General features: G+C 37.5%; 1 protein-coding gene across 2 annotated transcripts in view; it reads left to right on the top strand.

Moving 5' to 3' along the window:
* Nucleotides 1–13,885, top strand: part of ZSWIM6 (zinc finger SWIM-type containing 6) — a 106,459-nt gene that overhangs the window by 71,172 nt on the left and 21,402 nt on the right. For both annotated transcript variants that reach the window (XM_057389649.1, XM_057389648.1), the window contains 2 exons: nucleotides 11,806–11,985; nucleotides 13,508–13,684. In XM_057389649.1, coding sequence (XP_057245632.1) covers nucleotides 11,806–11,985; nucleotides 13,508–13,684 — 357 coding nt within the window. The remainder of the gene's footprint in view (nucleotides 1–11,805; nucleotides 11,986–13,507; nucleotides 13,685–13,885) is intronic.

The following is a 13,885-nucleotide window of genomic DNA, read 5'->3' as shown; positions in this document are numbered from 1 at the left end:
GGAATATGCAAAACGTTCAAGTAGATTTTTAAGGGAGACCACAGTTAAAATAGCACCCTGCCGAGGGAAAGGCAGGATGCCCTGGCAACATCTCATCCCTGCTTGTAGAACTAACTCAGACACTAAGTTTAAAGGAGTCATGCTATCATAATGTTACGAAGTAATGTTGGCTTGTTATCTTCTAGGATGTCAGAGAACTAAAATATTGAGGGAGTGAGGCACAGTCCCCTCCATTATTAACTTTTTGTATTACCTGTTCAGAGTAATCTGGGAGAGGCATATATGTATGTCTTTTAGAAAAATCTTTTAGCTATATTCATTTATGTCACAGGTAGGTAGCAATTTAACATCATTATGAAGCATTTTAGGGCATAAAATATGTGTAAATATAGACTCTGCTTAATAAAGGCTCTCTTGCTTGCCCTGGTATGCTGTCTGCCAACTGCTAGGCATATGGCCACTTTGTCAGTTCCATCTTGGCGTAGACTTTTAAGCATACTTAAATAACTTCGGCTTTGCTCCTTGACTGGGTCATTTGAGCCTTTCATTAGAATTTAACTGATGCTTCCTGCCTGGCATTGGGTATTGGCAAGGTTACTGGAAGGACACACTGAGCTTTGATCAGAGTTCCTGTTGAAGTTAGTGGTAAATTGCTGATTGCAGTAGAAGTCATTGGGTGTGAATGTTTGAAGATGCTGATTTAAAAACAACAATAACAAAGCCCCTGACACTTAAAATAACAACAAAAATCACCCTAAAAATAAAACCACCAAAACCTCCACTCAAGACCCCCACATACCGAGTATGAATCTGGCAATTTTTTAGTACAAAGTCCTAATTTCCTAAGCAATTTGCAATTCGGAAGCATCATGTTAATAAAAAAAGCCTTGCACATAACTAGACCAGACACAAACTAGTTTTTTAAAGCGTCTAGATCGGGAGTAACAATATGATAACTGTCCAGCAGATTCCTCTGTTATACATCAAGGAATGGGATGAGCTATATSCTACTTACCAAATATCAGAGGTACGCTGTTGGATAAATTGCAGGTCCGAGCTCCAAGACTTGCTCAGGTACTTCCCAAATCGGAAGAATTTGGATGCAATTTTAGTTGATGCACTGGTAATTGCTTCCAGCTCACCACAGTAATACATTAATTCCACTTTAAAACAAAGTTGGAATTGTTCATGTTGGTGTTTAAATGATACCTCAGTACATAAACTTCACATGCTCATCTTTAGGTGTTTGACTCTTGCTGACTGTGGTGGAAGAGTTTGGGATGTCATAATGATTAATTATCTGAAGTCATTTGGTTTGCCTTTTAATTAAATTGCATTGGTAAAATGGGGTATGGAAGTGGAAATGCACAGTAAATACCTGCTGATGCCTGTTGAGCTGTGATCTATGACTTGAAGGAAAGGTCGGTTAGCTGCCCTTTGTAGTCTAGAGAAAAAAAATGGTCTATGCAATCACAGTAGATGAGCAAGTTATTAAGATTCCTCTATTAAAAATTAAGTTAAAGTTGCTTGTTCTCTACAAAAAATGAAAATATTTCCTTAAAAAAGGAGGAAACATTGACTTTGTACCCCAGCACAGGGAGCATAATGGCTGTGAGTCTCTGCTTTGGAATTAAATGTTGAGCACTGCCAGATGCCAGACACTGGGAAGAGACTGTTTTGTTGGCAAATGGGATCTGCAAGTTAATTGGTGTTTTCTGCAGGCTTCTGACTGTGAAATGAAATTGGAAGCCCTTTAGCCACATGGATAATACAGGACCTGAATACAAATGTCACATGTCACCATCAGGGCCCTCTGTGAAACAATAGTGTTCCCACTCGAACACTGTGCCATTACAGATCATTTAAATAGAGGGATTACGTTTAAACTCAAAGCCCCATTTGCCTCTTACTGAAATTTAAAAGTGGTCCTCTTAGCAAAAGCTAAGTGACAAATTAAATGAAGAAAATGCCCACATTTTTAAAGCTGTAATACAAAACAACTTTTTATTGCTTCTCATGTGCCATGGATGAATCATTACACTTGTCAACCCTAAACCAGGCCATAATTGGAGCAGCTACTGTTATCAAAGTAGGGCTGCTCTTGTGGCAGCTTAATAAAGCTGAAACTTAAATTAAATCCCAGATACTTRATCTGATAAAAGCAGTCAAGTAGAATCTAAGACAAGTATCAAGTGCTTGATGAAGTGATGGAGCCCCATACCTTGTCAACATGTAGATTACAGAATTGGATTTTTTTTGTGTGAACTACCATTTTCAGTATCTTAATCTCCTATTGCTTGTCTTCTACACTAAGAAACTTAGTGTAATTTGTGTTTCAAAACAAACATTTCTAGTAGATTTCCTTCATTTTGATGTTTAGGAATTGTTAAAGGGAAAGGAGAGTTYGTTTTTTTTGATTGAAGGACTAATATCTTGTGTGGTTGAAAAATGGTGGCTATGTCATTGTGAAGGGGTTGTGTCCAAAGAGGACTTTAATAAGACAGGGCAGTGAACAAAATTGGTGAATGTGTTCTGGTTTTGCATCATGCTGATCCTGGTCTGTCTTGGTCATGTTATTTCATAATGTTGAGGAGAGCTTAAATTGTGCTCTCCGTGTTCATCTGGGTACCTTACACATTTTAATGCATAATCTTCTCCTGTCTACCTCAACCACCTATTGGCATCTAAAGTTTTTAAGTGCAGGAACCTCTTAYGGTATTGAAGTGAGCCTCATTCATCTGATAAAGTGCTTCCCAGTGACATTCTTAGAATCCTTTCTGTTGTATACTAAATCTATACTAACATACTAAATGAGCTGTTGTTATAAAAGTATTTCTTGCATGGAATAATATGACTTTTTRCTACTACAGTAGTTCTAAAATCTTAGTAGGTTTTCACTAGTATTTTGCTCTCTTGTATACCACTTTTTAAATGTTGGATTAGGCTGACAGACTGATTTCATGCTTACTGGTATTTTGGCCATTTTCTGGGTTAAAATGACACATTTGTGTGTTAAAGTTCAAATTAAAATACTCTTTTACAAGGTCATGTGATGCAGAGAATAAGTACAATATATTTTCTGATGGTTCATGCCTGAACCTGTATTAATAACACTTTGCTCCTCATCTGTATCTTAATTCTAAATGTTGAGGTTAGGTAAGGAATCATTATAGACTAATTAAGAGAGATTTAATTGCCATTTTGCCATGAGCAGACTAACAATCAAGTGTTAAATAATGTCTTTTTTTTAGATTTTAATTTAGAAAACACTCTGAATTTTTATGATAAAAATGTATAGTCACCTCTAAAAAACAGTGGGTTAGATTGTTTTAGCCTTAAGTGCATGAAGCTGTTTTCCATCTCTGTTTCTGTCTCAGACATTCTTTCTCTTTGCAATTAGAGACAAACTTGTATGAATGGGGCACCCCAGCTGTTCTAAACAGCTTATCTGTGCTTAGTGCTTAAGTGGAGGGAAAAAAAAAGACTAAAGCAGCTACAGTTTTTGCTAGTATGCCTCTAGAGAAATTCTTTCCTGGTGCCAGATTTGATGATTCCCTCCAGGGCTGCCATGAAAAAGCATTGATAAAGTTAAGCATTCATTACAGTTCTAGTACCATTTTTCTGGAGCTGCACACTTCATACAATCCTTTTTGGGGTCAACCATGTAGTAGAGGCATTCACTTTCCMCATGTTTTATGGTATTTATATAATGGTATAGCAAGTCTCTAAGTTTCAAATTTGAGGAACAAGTTTATATTAATATTATCTTTRTATTGTTGAATATCCCCACTTAAAATTGCATCTTGTTCTGCCTTAAAGCTAAAGAAAGTACCTATGCCCTCCACCCGCAGAAAATAAAGTAAACTTGTAATCTCTTAAGTATAGATTAGTTCATTTGTACATAGGGTGTTTCTGGCCTTGAAATGAAAGCTATATGAAGTCTGTGTTTGAAAGGAAGTTGGATTTTTTGCACCATTCTTTGCAGCATTTCCGTGGGTTTTTCTTTGTGGGAATTTCTAGGTAGAGTGGTATCTTACACATAGTTGTGTCCTAAACTGCATTATATCCAGTAGGCTGGCTTTGTTAATTAATTAATTAGTTACATTTATTTTGTTTAGTCTCAGCTTTTATGATCTTAAGAAACACCCTCAGTTCGTGCACTATAGGTTACACCTGCTTTTTCACAGAACAAGCTGTTAATTTATGTCAGTGTCTTTGAATGATTTGTGTTGTTGGAGGCACTAAATTAACAGTAGGTCAAAGTTAGTATCACACGACACTTTTACTGTTCTAAGGCCTGAGTTATGGATGACAACTTAAAATTGCTGTTGTGGTCCTGCAGTGTCTTGGTTGATGCTGTAACCTTCATTTCCTTAGTGAATGAAACCAAGCTGCTTCATCCATCCTTCTCTGAGAATCATTGCCYTCTTCCTCCATAACAGCAATTGAAATGGAGATGTGTGAAGACAAAACATGACAGTAAAATATTTTTGGTTTAAGTAATTCCACAGAATTTTCAGAGTTGGAAGTTGGGGGTGACCCAGAAGGATCATTAAATCCAGCTCAGTGAGTGAATGGCCTACAGAGAGTTCAAACTCACATCCTTGGTATTATTAACACCATGCTCTAAACAACTGAGCTGACCCTGTGGCAGTTATCAGATTTCAGAAATAATGGTCACAGTAATTACTTTYAGTCTGTAAGCATAGCTTGAGGGCTTTTTAATGCCATACAGGAAGTTGTGTTTCCATTCTGTTCAGTTGGATGGAAAGTACTTCAGATTTTTTGTAAGTACCTACCACATTAAAACAGTTGTCTTTATACCTTTGGTGTTGAACTGATAGACTTATAAATGTCCTGAAAAGTGTTGTGCATTGAAGTTGGTGTACAAGTCAGTGCAGCCCCAACTGTTGAATCATGTCTGCCAAGATTAAGGACAGGGTTTTATTGTAAGCCAAGCTGAAACTCAGTGTTCTTTTTTCCTTCCTCTCACTCCTTATTTTTCATATTTCRGTAACATCAGGCTGCCATTTAATTTTCCAGTGCCACTTCTGTGTAAATATCAGAGATAGAGAGAAGCAATTGATTCATCAGGAGAAATTACTGAATTTTCACTAATTTATCTGAGCTTTACCTGTGGTTCAGCCATCTAGCCTTGTACTATTTTTCATTTTTCTGTCTTGAATGAGTACTGGAAAAAAACCTTAAAAATTGCAAGTGAGAGGTGCAAGAATATCAATCTGCTTGGGTATGGCAAATCAAAACAAATTAAATATTTTTAATTTAAGGTGTCTATTATATAGACTAAAATTTTGATAGGGAAGACAGTTTTTCTAAACCCACAAAAGGTAGCTGAAAATTGTAATTGGAGCTGTAGAAAATTTAACTAGAAATAACCTTAGCATTTTGATTTGTGGTAGGCAGCCAGTAGACTGTCTAGCCAGGTACTGTACTATATTCTTGTATTAGGAATTGTTATTGAAGTATGCTGTTTCTGTAAAAACTCGACAGTCATGTTTGGACTGGAAGATAAAAGTTACTTGGGAAATGCTGTTGTAGGAAGGAATTCAGACTAGACAATCAGAATGTATTCCCCTGGTCAGTAACTGTGCATTATTTACATTCTGTGAGCATAGTTGTGGTAATTGTAATTCCCACTATGCAAGGGAGTGTTTGCACTTGCTCAATTTTTTTTTAATGGAGAGGTATTTTCATCCCTCTATTTTATTAAAACCTTTTTTTTTTTTTTTTGTTGGATTTTTTTTTTTTTTTTTTGTTGGACAAGCATGTCCTGTTTTGCCTCTTCCTAAAAAAATGATGTGTGAGATGAATTCATTCATCTCAATGATAAATTTATATAGACGTAGCTTAGTGTATTTATAGTTAGTGGTCACATTAACTTTCCTTCTGAAAACTGTTGAAGTCTCTGAAGATAAACTGTGACTACTGAGTATACATTGCTAGTTAAAGTAATTGGTAAAAGATCTGAAACATATTTTGGGCAAGAGCATACTTTGAGTTCACCACCTAGCTGTAAATAATGGCAACTAGTTAAAGTTGTGAAGAATTATATTAAGATAAAGGACTTTTTTTGTGCTCTATATATTAGTATTAGCAGTGCTTTTGCCTTCAGCTGATTGATCGTGAACAAATGATCAGGAAGTTTTCTAAATCTGAGGGAAGTTAATCATTTGCAGGTTCATTGTACTTTCCTTTAACTTRGTCGACTAATTGCCAATGCTTTGCTACAGTGATTGGGTTATAATGTTGCTACATAGAGGAGTTTCTAATGAACATGTGACTGATCCTAACTGTTCTCTTGGGGAGATCATAGTCCTAGACTGATACACTGTAAACTGGACCTTTCAAGCAAATTCCTGTTGTTACCATGAAACCCTTTGGTTGAATGGCAGTGTCTGCAAAGATGCAGTTTTTAAAATATACTTAAAATGTCATAACCCAGAACAACAGACTCATACAAAATGTCGGAAGTGTGTGGTTAGTTCCTTATTCCATTTTGCTAAAAGTTGCAAACATAGGAAGAGAAAGCAGAGGTTTAGAGTTAGTTGACACAGAGATCGCATGTGGTTGATGATAACTTAGAATAGAATCTCTATATATGTATCTGTTTCAGTCAATACACATGTGCCTTCAACCCTTGGACAAGCAGCATGCAGAAAGAAAGAGAAACTTAAGGAATTTTATTTTGTCTGTTTTACATTTCCAGTCCCTCAAATGCATGCTTGGAGGTTAGCCTGCAGAAGGGCAGTGATTCCCTCTTGCCCTCAGTGCTGCAGGTAATCTATTGCATTAATCAGTCAGCCAGTGTGAAATGCATGGGGAGTGATTCTACTATCATACACAATACAATCAGCATGAAGCACTTGTCAAGACCAATACATCAAAGTTTAATTCAGTAATAGAATTAATTAGAAGAAAATGAAACATTCTGCTCTCCACAAGAAGCACAGCACCCATAGAAAGACTTCTTTTCTGAAGGCTGAACAGAAAAAACAGAATGCATTAAGACATTTTTATGAATAAAATTGCAACTTAGGTGCAGCTGAGTGCTGAGAGTAGTTTTCCTTGATATTCTTAGTGAGACAGAACACTCCTGAAGGACTTTGCCTTATCTTTACTATTCTGTAAAAGCAACTGTTTAATTGGAGCAGTCTCTGGTGGGACTTCKGATTATGCTTTCTGCTAGTAGAGATCTCTCCATGCCTAGAGAAGGGCAGGGGCTTTGCCATTTATTCTGAAGGTGCTTGTCCTTCTCATTCAGAAGCAATAAACACCACACAGTACCTTCTTTGAGGTTTCCAAATGGTTGTCCCAGTGTAAGTGGGTATGTATTTAAAATACGGATGTAAATCACTTTAAACTCCTTTACTGACACTTCTTCTTCGAAGTGTTCATAGGTTCTGTCTGCTATTATTGTTATTCTTCTGGCACTTTCAGTGCTGGAAAATATGCTTTTGTAATTGAATTRATTAGTCTCAAGTGGGGCACAGTGGCAAGTGTGCAGCAAGTGCCGAAGCCGTTTTGTCTGTTTTGCAAAGGGAATCATCTTGATTACCTGGCTCCATTTGCTTTGAAATGGTCAAATGCTAGTTTTGTAGCTTATTTCTTGAGCTAAAGTTGTGCATTAATGGAGAGGGCAAAGAAATGTCGCAGATGTGTACCTGTTTCTTGAATATTTTAATTTTGCAAATGCAGTGTTTGATCTWAAGTACAGGAAATATAAAATTCCAGAGCAAAGGTCAAGTGTCAGCCATTGATTACTCTGGTGGTGTAAATGAGAAGATGCTGACCCAAGCTCAGCTGTACCGCTGACAAATAGCGTGATGTTTCTAGGAAATGCAGAGTGTAATCAAAGAGATGAACAGAACTGTGTGCTGGGTCTTCAGTTATGATCAGTGTCCTAGATCCCCCTAAAATTGTTTCCATCACCACTGTCCCATTTACTGTTTCAAGAATCAAATATAATGGGATTTATGAAAAGTGAATAATGCTTAATCTCTTGGGAGAGTCTGTACACCGCTCTTGCACTTCCTTGAGCTTCATGAATAAATGCATACTCAGGATGTATAGTTATTCTACTATTCTATACTACATCTACTACTATTTTATATCTATTCTATACTACATCTACAGAGACTTAATGCTCTTAATGTTTTTCAGTTTGCATATTTAAATCCTGATCAATGTAAAGGCATGCTGGCCCTCTCTTCCCCATAAATTCAAAGGTATGGATGTCTCCAGAGAAGCTCAAAAGTACTTATGTTCCCTTGCATGTACAAGGAAGGCCTGCATGTAAGCTTTTCCTTTTTTTTTTTTTTTTTTCTTTTGGTGGTGTGACAAAGTCTAAAGATGAATAACTCCACATTTTCACAAGGAGGTCTGTCTGAACCAAAGGTCTATTTTGGCAAAGCTGTTTTTTTTCAGGTCAAGAGATTAGTGTTGAATCAAAATAGCCAATTCCTCACTGCAGAGTGGCAGGTCTAATACCCTTTCCTGTGTGAAATTATTATATAATTGTAATTGCAACATGTCATATTGTCCATTTATTTTCTGGAGAAAACCTCTTACATATTGAATTGTTATTGGTTTGCCACTGTGCTATAAGTAAGGAGTTTTGTATCGGAAAGATACAGGTTACAGTCCAGGGATTGAAATAAGAAGTTTAGTTGTGTTTTAGTAGCATGCAGTTTGGGGTGAGGGGAAGATGTGTCAGCCTATTGAGAACCAGTATGGAAAAATAACTGGGGAAAAGGACATAGGAAGGAGAGAGTGATCTGTGTTAGCAAGAAAAGTAGTCTCTAAACACAAATACATTCTCTGGGGTTTTGATGTCTCTTTTTAAAAAATATTATTATTTAATGAAACTTTTATTCATATTGTACTTGGCATCTGTGACATTATTACATGTACTCAAACATGTAAACTTGAGAATGCTAGGAATGTATTTTGGGTAACTTTTTAGGAGTGTAAACTGTTACCAGCAGCAGTTTCTAGGCAGAAGTCACTGGAAATTGATTCAGATACCTTTCTCACAAATTACAAGTAGCTGTCCTTCATTTTTTCCATAGGCCATATCTGTAACAAAGGGTAAGCATGATCAGCAGTTTCTCTGTATTGGAGCCATTAAGCAGAAAATAGGGAATCTGTTATTTGAGACTGGGGTAGACCTTCAGGTTGGTGGTGACATTTAAGGGCTAGCTCAAGAAGGCTTCCACTGAGTAGTACAAGAGTGAAATAAGAATAGTATCCTCCAGCCTCCTGCCACTTGGCATGTGATGAAGTCTGGGCACAAGTGAACATTTTCCTCAGACTTTTCAGAGCATTGAAAGATCCAGAATCAGTGAGTTGAAAGAGCCAGAATGGAGCAGATGTCAGGGGAGGGGGAAGGTGTTTAGGGAACAGAAGTGGGAAGAAATAGGAATAGAGGTAAATACACATTTGGGTGTGGAGTGGGAGAAGGGAGAGAAGTAAAAAAAAATCACACTGAAGAAAACCCTTCACCAAAACCCAAACTAACCAAAAAACTAGAAATCCAAATAGGTTGATGCGTGTGAGGTCATTGGCATTATGCGTCCTTCTTACAGACGGAAGGCTTTGTAGTGCTACAGGTGCTCTTTCTGTTCACTTCTCTTCCAATTAAGGAATTTTGTTTCACACTTCTCTTCCTGCAGGGAGTCARCAGTCATCAAAGCTGTTTGAGATCTCAGGTGTGTGTGCAGCTTTCTCCGAAATCATAGGGAGCAGGGTTCAGTTGGGCTCTGTTGAAACTTTAWGTAGTTTTGAGGGGCTTATTGGAAATACACTCGTTCTTTATGTAAAAATAGTCTAGGTTTCAGAGACAATGACTGCTAATGGTGTGCTAGCTGTGATGTAGCTTCCCGCTTTAAAACACAGATGTTTTAAGGAATTTTGTTACTCAGGGTTATCTTTGCCCTCTCCTGCCTCATAGATGTACCACATGTGTAGTGGAGCTTCCTTAGGAGGCTAGTGAATTCTCTTACTTATTGTAGTGTTTCTCAAATGTCGTAAAAACCTGTTTTGTAGGGACATGGTGTAACACAGTAGTGTGTGTTCTGCCTTGAATGATGATGCTTAACAAATGTGGTTAAKATATTTCACTTTGCTTTTGTTCCAGTCTGAAAACATTGGGAATCTGGTTACAAAATATTACATTGGCTCTTCTTGTTAGATGCTGAGAGGTACAGAATCTCTGTAATGCCCTCAAGGGATACTTGATTTTGAAAATAAATAGGCACACCTACATTAACTCTTCTCCAAGACATAACTGTGTGCTGCATCTTGTGTTTTSTTTTGCAGATTGCGAGAAATGTAGTCATTCTGTTTTGGGTACTAAATCATTGATGAATAATAATTATAACCAGTTGTAATTTGACTCCTTTCAGAGAATRAAGTATGCTGGCAAGTGTGTCTAAAGAAAATGATACTATTTGGTTTTAAGAAGAGTTTTTAAAAATGGTGTTGTCCTTACTCACTCCCTTGGCAGGTTTCAGACACTTCCCTGAAACCAAAACCGTACTCTATCTAACTACTATGCAGTAATAAGCTGCAGTAGTTTAGTGTCTGTCTAGTGTTCTGCATAGTAACATACCATATTTTGTTTCAGTTTTCAGATTTTTTTGATACTACTTCCCCTAACATGTTAGTCTTGAATAAAAAGAGACAGCCTTAAGGATCCGCTGTCTCCGGTGCCGTAGCATGCCCAAGTTACTTTAGGAATGAATGTGATGTKATGGTCTGTGCACTGGGTATCCATTTTGCATTCTTAGTTATCAAAGGAATACTAGGATGTGAGACTTCTATTATCCCAGAAGAACCAGTTGCATTTTTATTCTCTCTTTTTTTCCAGGCTGTCGAGAACATTGTGTAGTCTAAGYATATTCTCACAATCTCTTTTAGTGTATATGGCACATTCTTAATAAGCAGATGAACTGTAGCTAAACAGTACTTCCAGATGTCTTCATGGTTCTGTCAAAGTTCAGGCTGATTCAGAGAAAAATCTTTCCATTTGAAAATTGCCACTAGACACCCAGATGCATTTATGCCTGCTGTGCTATATAGTCTTAGGGAGCAGTTTCCTAAGTGATGCTGCATGTGATATGTCAGTGCAAATTAGCTTTCTCTGAGAACTCCCTAAATAGAAAATGTAAAACAAATTTTCTAGAGGAACCAAATTACTGAAGTAATTGCTATAAAAATGTCTTATTCCTATGACACTGCACAAAACTAGTGTTTACTGGTTATCTGAGACCCAGATGTGTTTGGGAATGAGTTACATGAGTACTRCTGATGGGTTCTGAGTATGAAAGTGAATGTTTACAAAATGCATGTCTTACTAATGCACTTCTTTGGTTCCCATAATGTGAAGCTGAAAGATACATAGTTCTCCTTAATATAAAACAATATCATTCACTTCTGATACAAGATTTAGAAGAAAAACTTGATTAATAATTTTCTGTAACTTGACTGATGTTCCTGTCTGATGAATTATAAATGGAGAACTCTGAATTTCTAATACAAAAGATCTACTAATGCTTTTAAGTTGAGAAGTCTGGCTTGGTACCTTCTTTCAGCTGCTTCAGATTGGCCATGCCAGCGCCWAGTGCCTGCGTCAGGAATTCAGTCTGCGTGGTGTTAAGCATAGCTGGGAGGCAAGCAGTGTAGCCTTTGAGGGTAGAAAAAATACATGCTGTAGAAGTTTGCAATTAATCATTGGCTGCTGCATTTTTAATAGAAAACATAATTTAGCAATTTTTTTAAAATCAGGTGCTCTGTGGATGTGTATAGTCTTAAATCCCCACTGCAAGTTGGAGCAGAAGTCCAGTTGGCTAAAACAGCTGAAAAAATGGAACAGTGTGGATGTTTGTCCCTGGGAAGATGGAAACCATGGAAACGAGCTGCCCAATTTAACCAATGCTTTGCCTCAGGGTGCAAATGCTAACCAAGGTGAGCCTAAACATATGCACTGACTGCAACATATAATACAGCCTCTGTCTTACGTATTCTAGCCTTGCAGAATTCCGCACTCTTTCTTGGGACAAGTAACTTTCTTGTTGAGGACTGACCAGCCAAAATCGGTTTTACTAATACTATCTTTGTAGAAAAATAAATAGGTGTTTTTTACTGTACTGGGGCAGTAGTGTTTTCAGAGCTAGTATTTGTGTTTAATTAGGTCTTCTAACGTCACTTGGTGCTTCTAAATATTGTTGCATGAAAATTATATGTCCTTGAAGTATGTAATGTAAAAGCCTGTTGTTTCTTCRCTTCACTACAGTCTAGTATTCCTTCTGGTCTTGGGGCTTTTTACGTTATTTGCAGTTACAAATCCTTGATAGCTATTTAAAGAGATATTTGTTTAGACTACATTAAACTTGTATGTGCTCTGTATGTACTGTCTGCATTACCCAGTGTGTGGCGGTGCGGCTGCAGTGCTGCTRTCTTGGAGGAGGTGTCTTTTTGTACTCAATATCATGCTTTCTAATATAAAATGTGCTTATCAAATCTGACAGAAGCTTTGTGTAGTCCTCCTCAAACAATAATTGGCTTTGCTAATAACTGCAGAAAGCACAGGGTGTTTATTCAGGTCAGGTCAAAATCACTCATAATCCTCAAACTATCAGTAATGACACATATTTCATATAATTGCAATTAAGTAAAAACTAAATTTCTTGGTAGGTGTGAGATCTGCACTTAGGTTTTTTGATGTTTCCTTTTCTTGGAAGATGGCCTCTGAAGGAAAAAAACTTGATTCATTATTAAATTTCACAGCTAGCCAGGGATATAAGTTCTTTCAGCAAATGACTCCTTACAGAGGTATTTTGCTTGCTTATGATGTTGAGACCAAACTCGGCAGAATATTRGTAACTCTGACATGGTTTCTCAACACTGATAGACATTGTACCATGTCAGTGGAGAAATTTTGCCATAGGAAGATGTCCCCTGAGGATTATGTCACTCCCATGGCTTCACTTTATTAATGGTATTTGTATATGTTCATGAGCAACAAAGTTATACAAGTGCTCAAAGTTAATGTCACTTGTCAAAAAGAAAAACTACAATTTTTTATGCAATTTATCCATCCTTCATCCTGACAGCTCTGGATCTAAGGAGAAACACTGGAGATCCTTGAGTGCCATATGCTTTCTAGTTTGCTTTTGGGAAGTGTATACACCCTGTTGAATGTCCTTCACCTSTAGCAGTTCGCTGTGCAAAGTCCTTTGTACCATCAGCTGTGCTGGTTTCTAGATCTCTCTCTGGATGCAAGATGAATGGCACACGCCATCTGAGTTGTTGGCTAGTAATAGAATGTGAAATGTCATCTGTGGGCTGCTTGGTAGAGGTGGGGCAAGGAAGACTGCCATCGGCTGGGGTTTGGTGAATAGGCACAAGACAGGAATACTGTGAATAGCTGATTSACGTGTGAATGAATAAAAGCTGATGCAGCTTTCTAAACCTGTGAAAATGACAGATTCATCGAACAGGCCACATCGGACAGTGTTCACTCGAGCCATTGAGGCATGCGATCTGCACTGGCAGGACAGCCACTTACAGCACATTATCAGCAGTGACCTATACACCAACTACTGTTACCATGACGACACTGAAAACTTGCTCTTTGACTCTCAGGGGTGGCCCCTCTGGCATGGTAAGTGGCTAAACCGGAAAGATGTTTCCATGACTTGGTGCTTTGTTCATTTTCTATGGCATTATTTTGAGGGGGGAGCTGGTGGGGAGATGGATGAAAAGCCTGGCAAAAAGAACAGAGGCTCCCTTGACATGTTGGCTCAGAAGTCGTCCTTTAAGTCTCTCTTGCATAGTTTTAAAAACAAAACAGAAAAAAATTTAA

The sequence above is a fragment of the Malurus melanocephalus genome, unplaced genomic scaffold (assembly GCF_030028575.1).
Source record: "Malurus melanocephalus ecotype Western Australia unplaced genomic scaffold, MMel_1.1 scaffold_18, whole genome shotgun sequence".
Lineage (NCBI taxonomy): Eukaryota > Metazoa > Chordata > Aves > Passeriformes > Maluridae > Malurus > Malurus melanocephalus.
The sequence above is the reverse complement of the archived record's forward strand: the minus strand, read 5'-3'. Positions and strand labels throughout refer to the sequence as shown.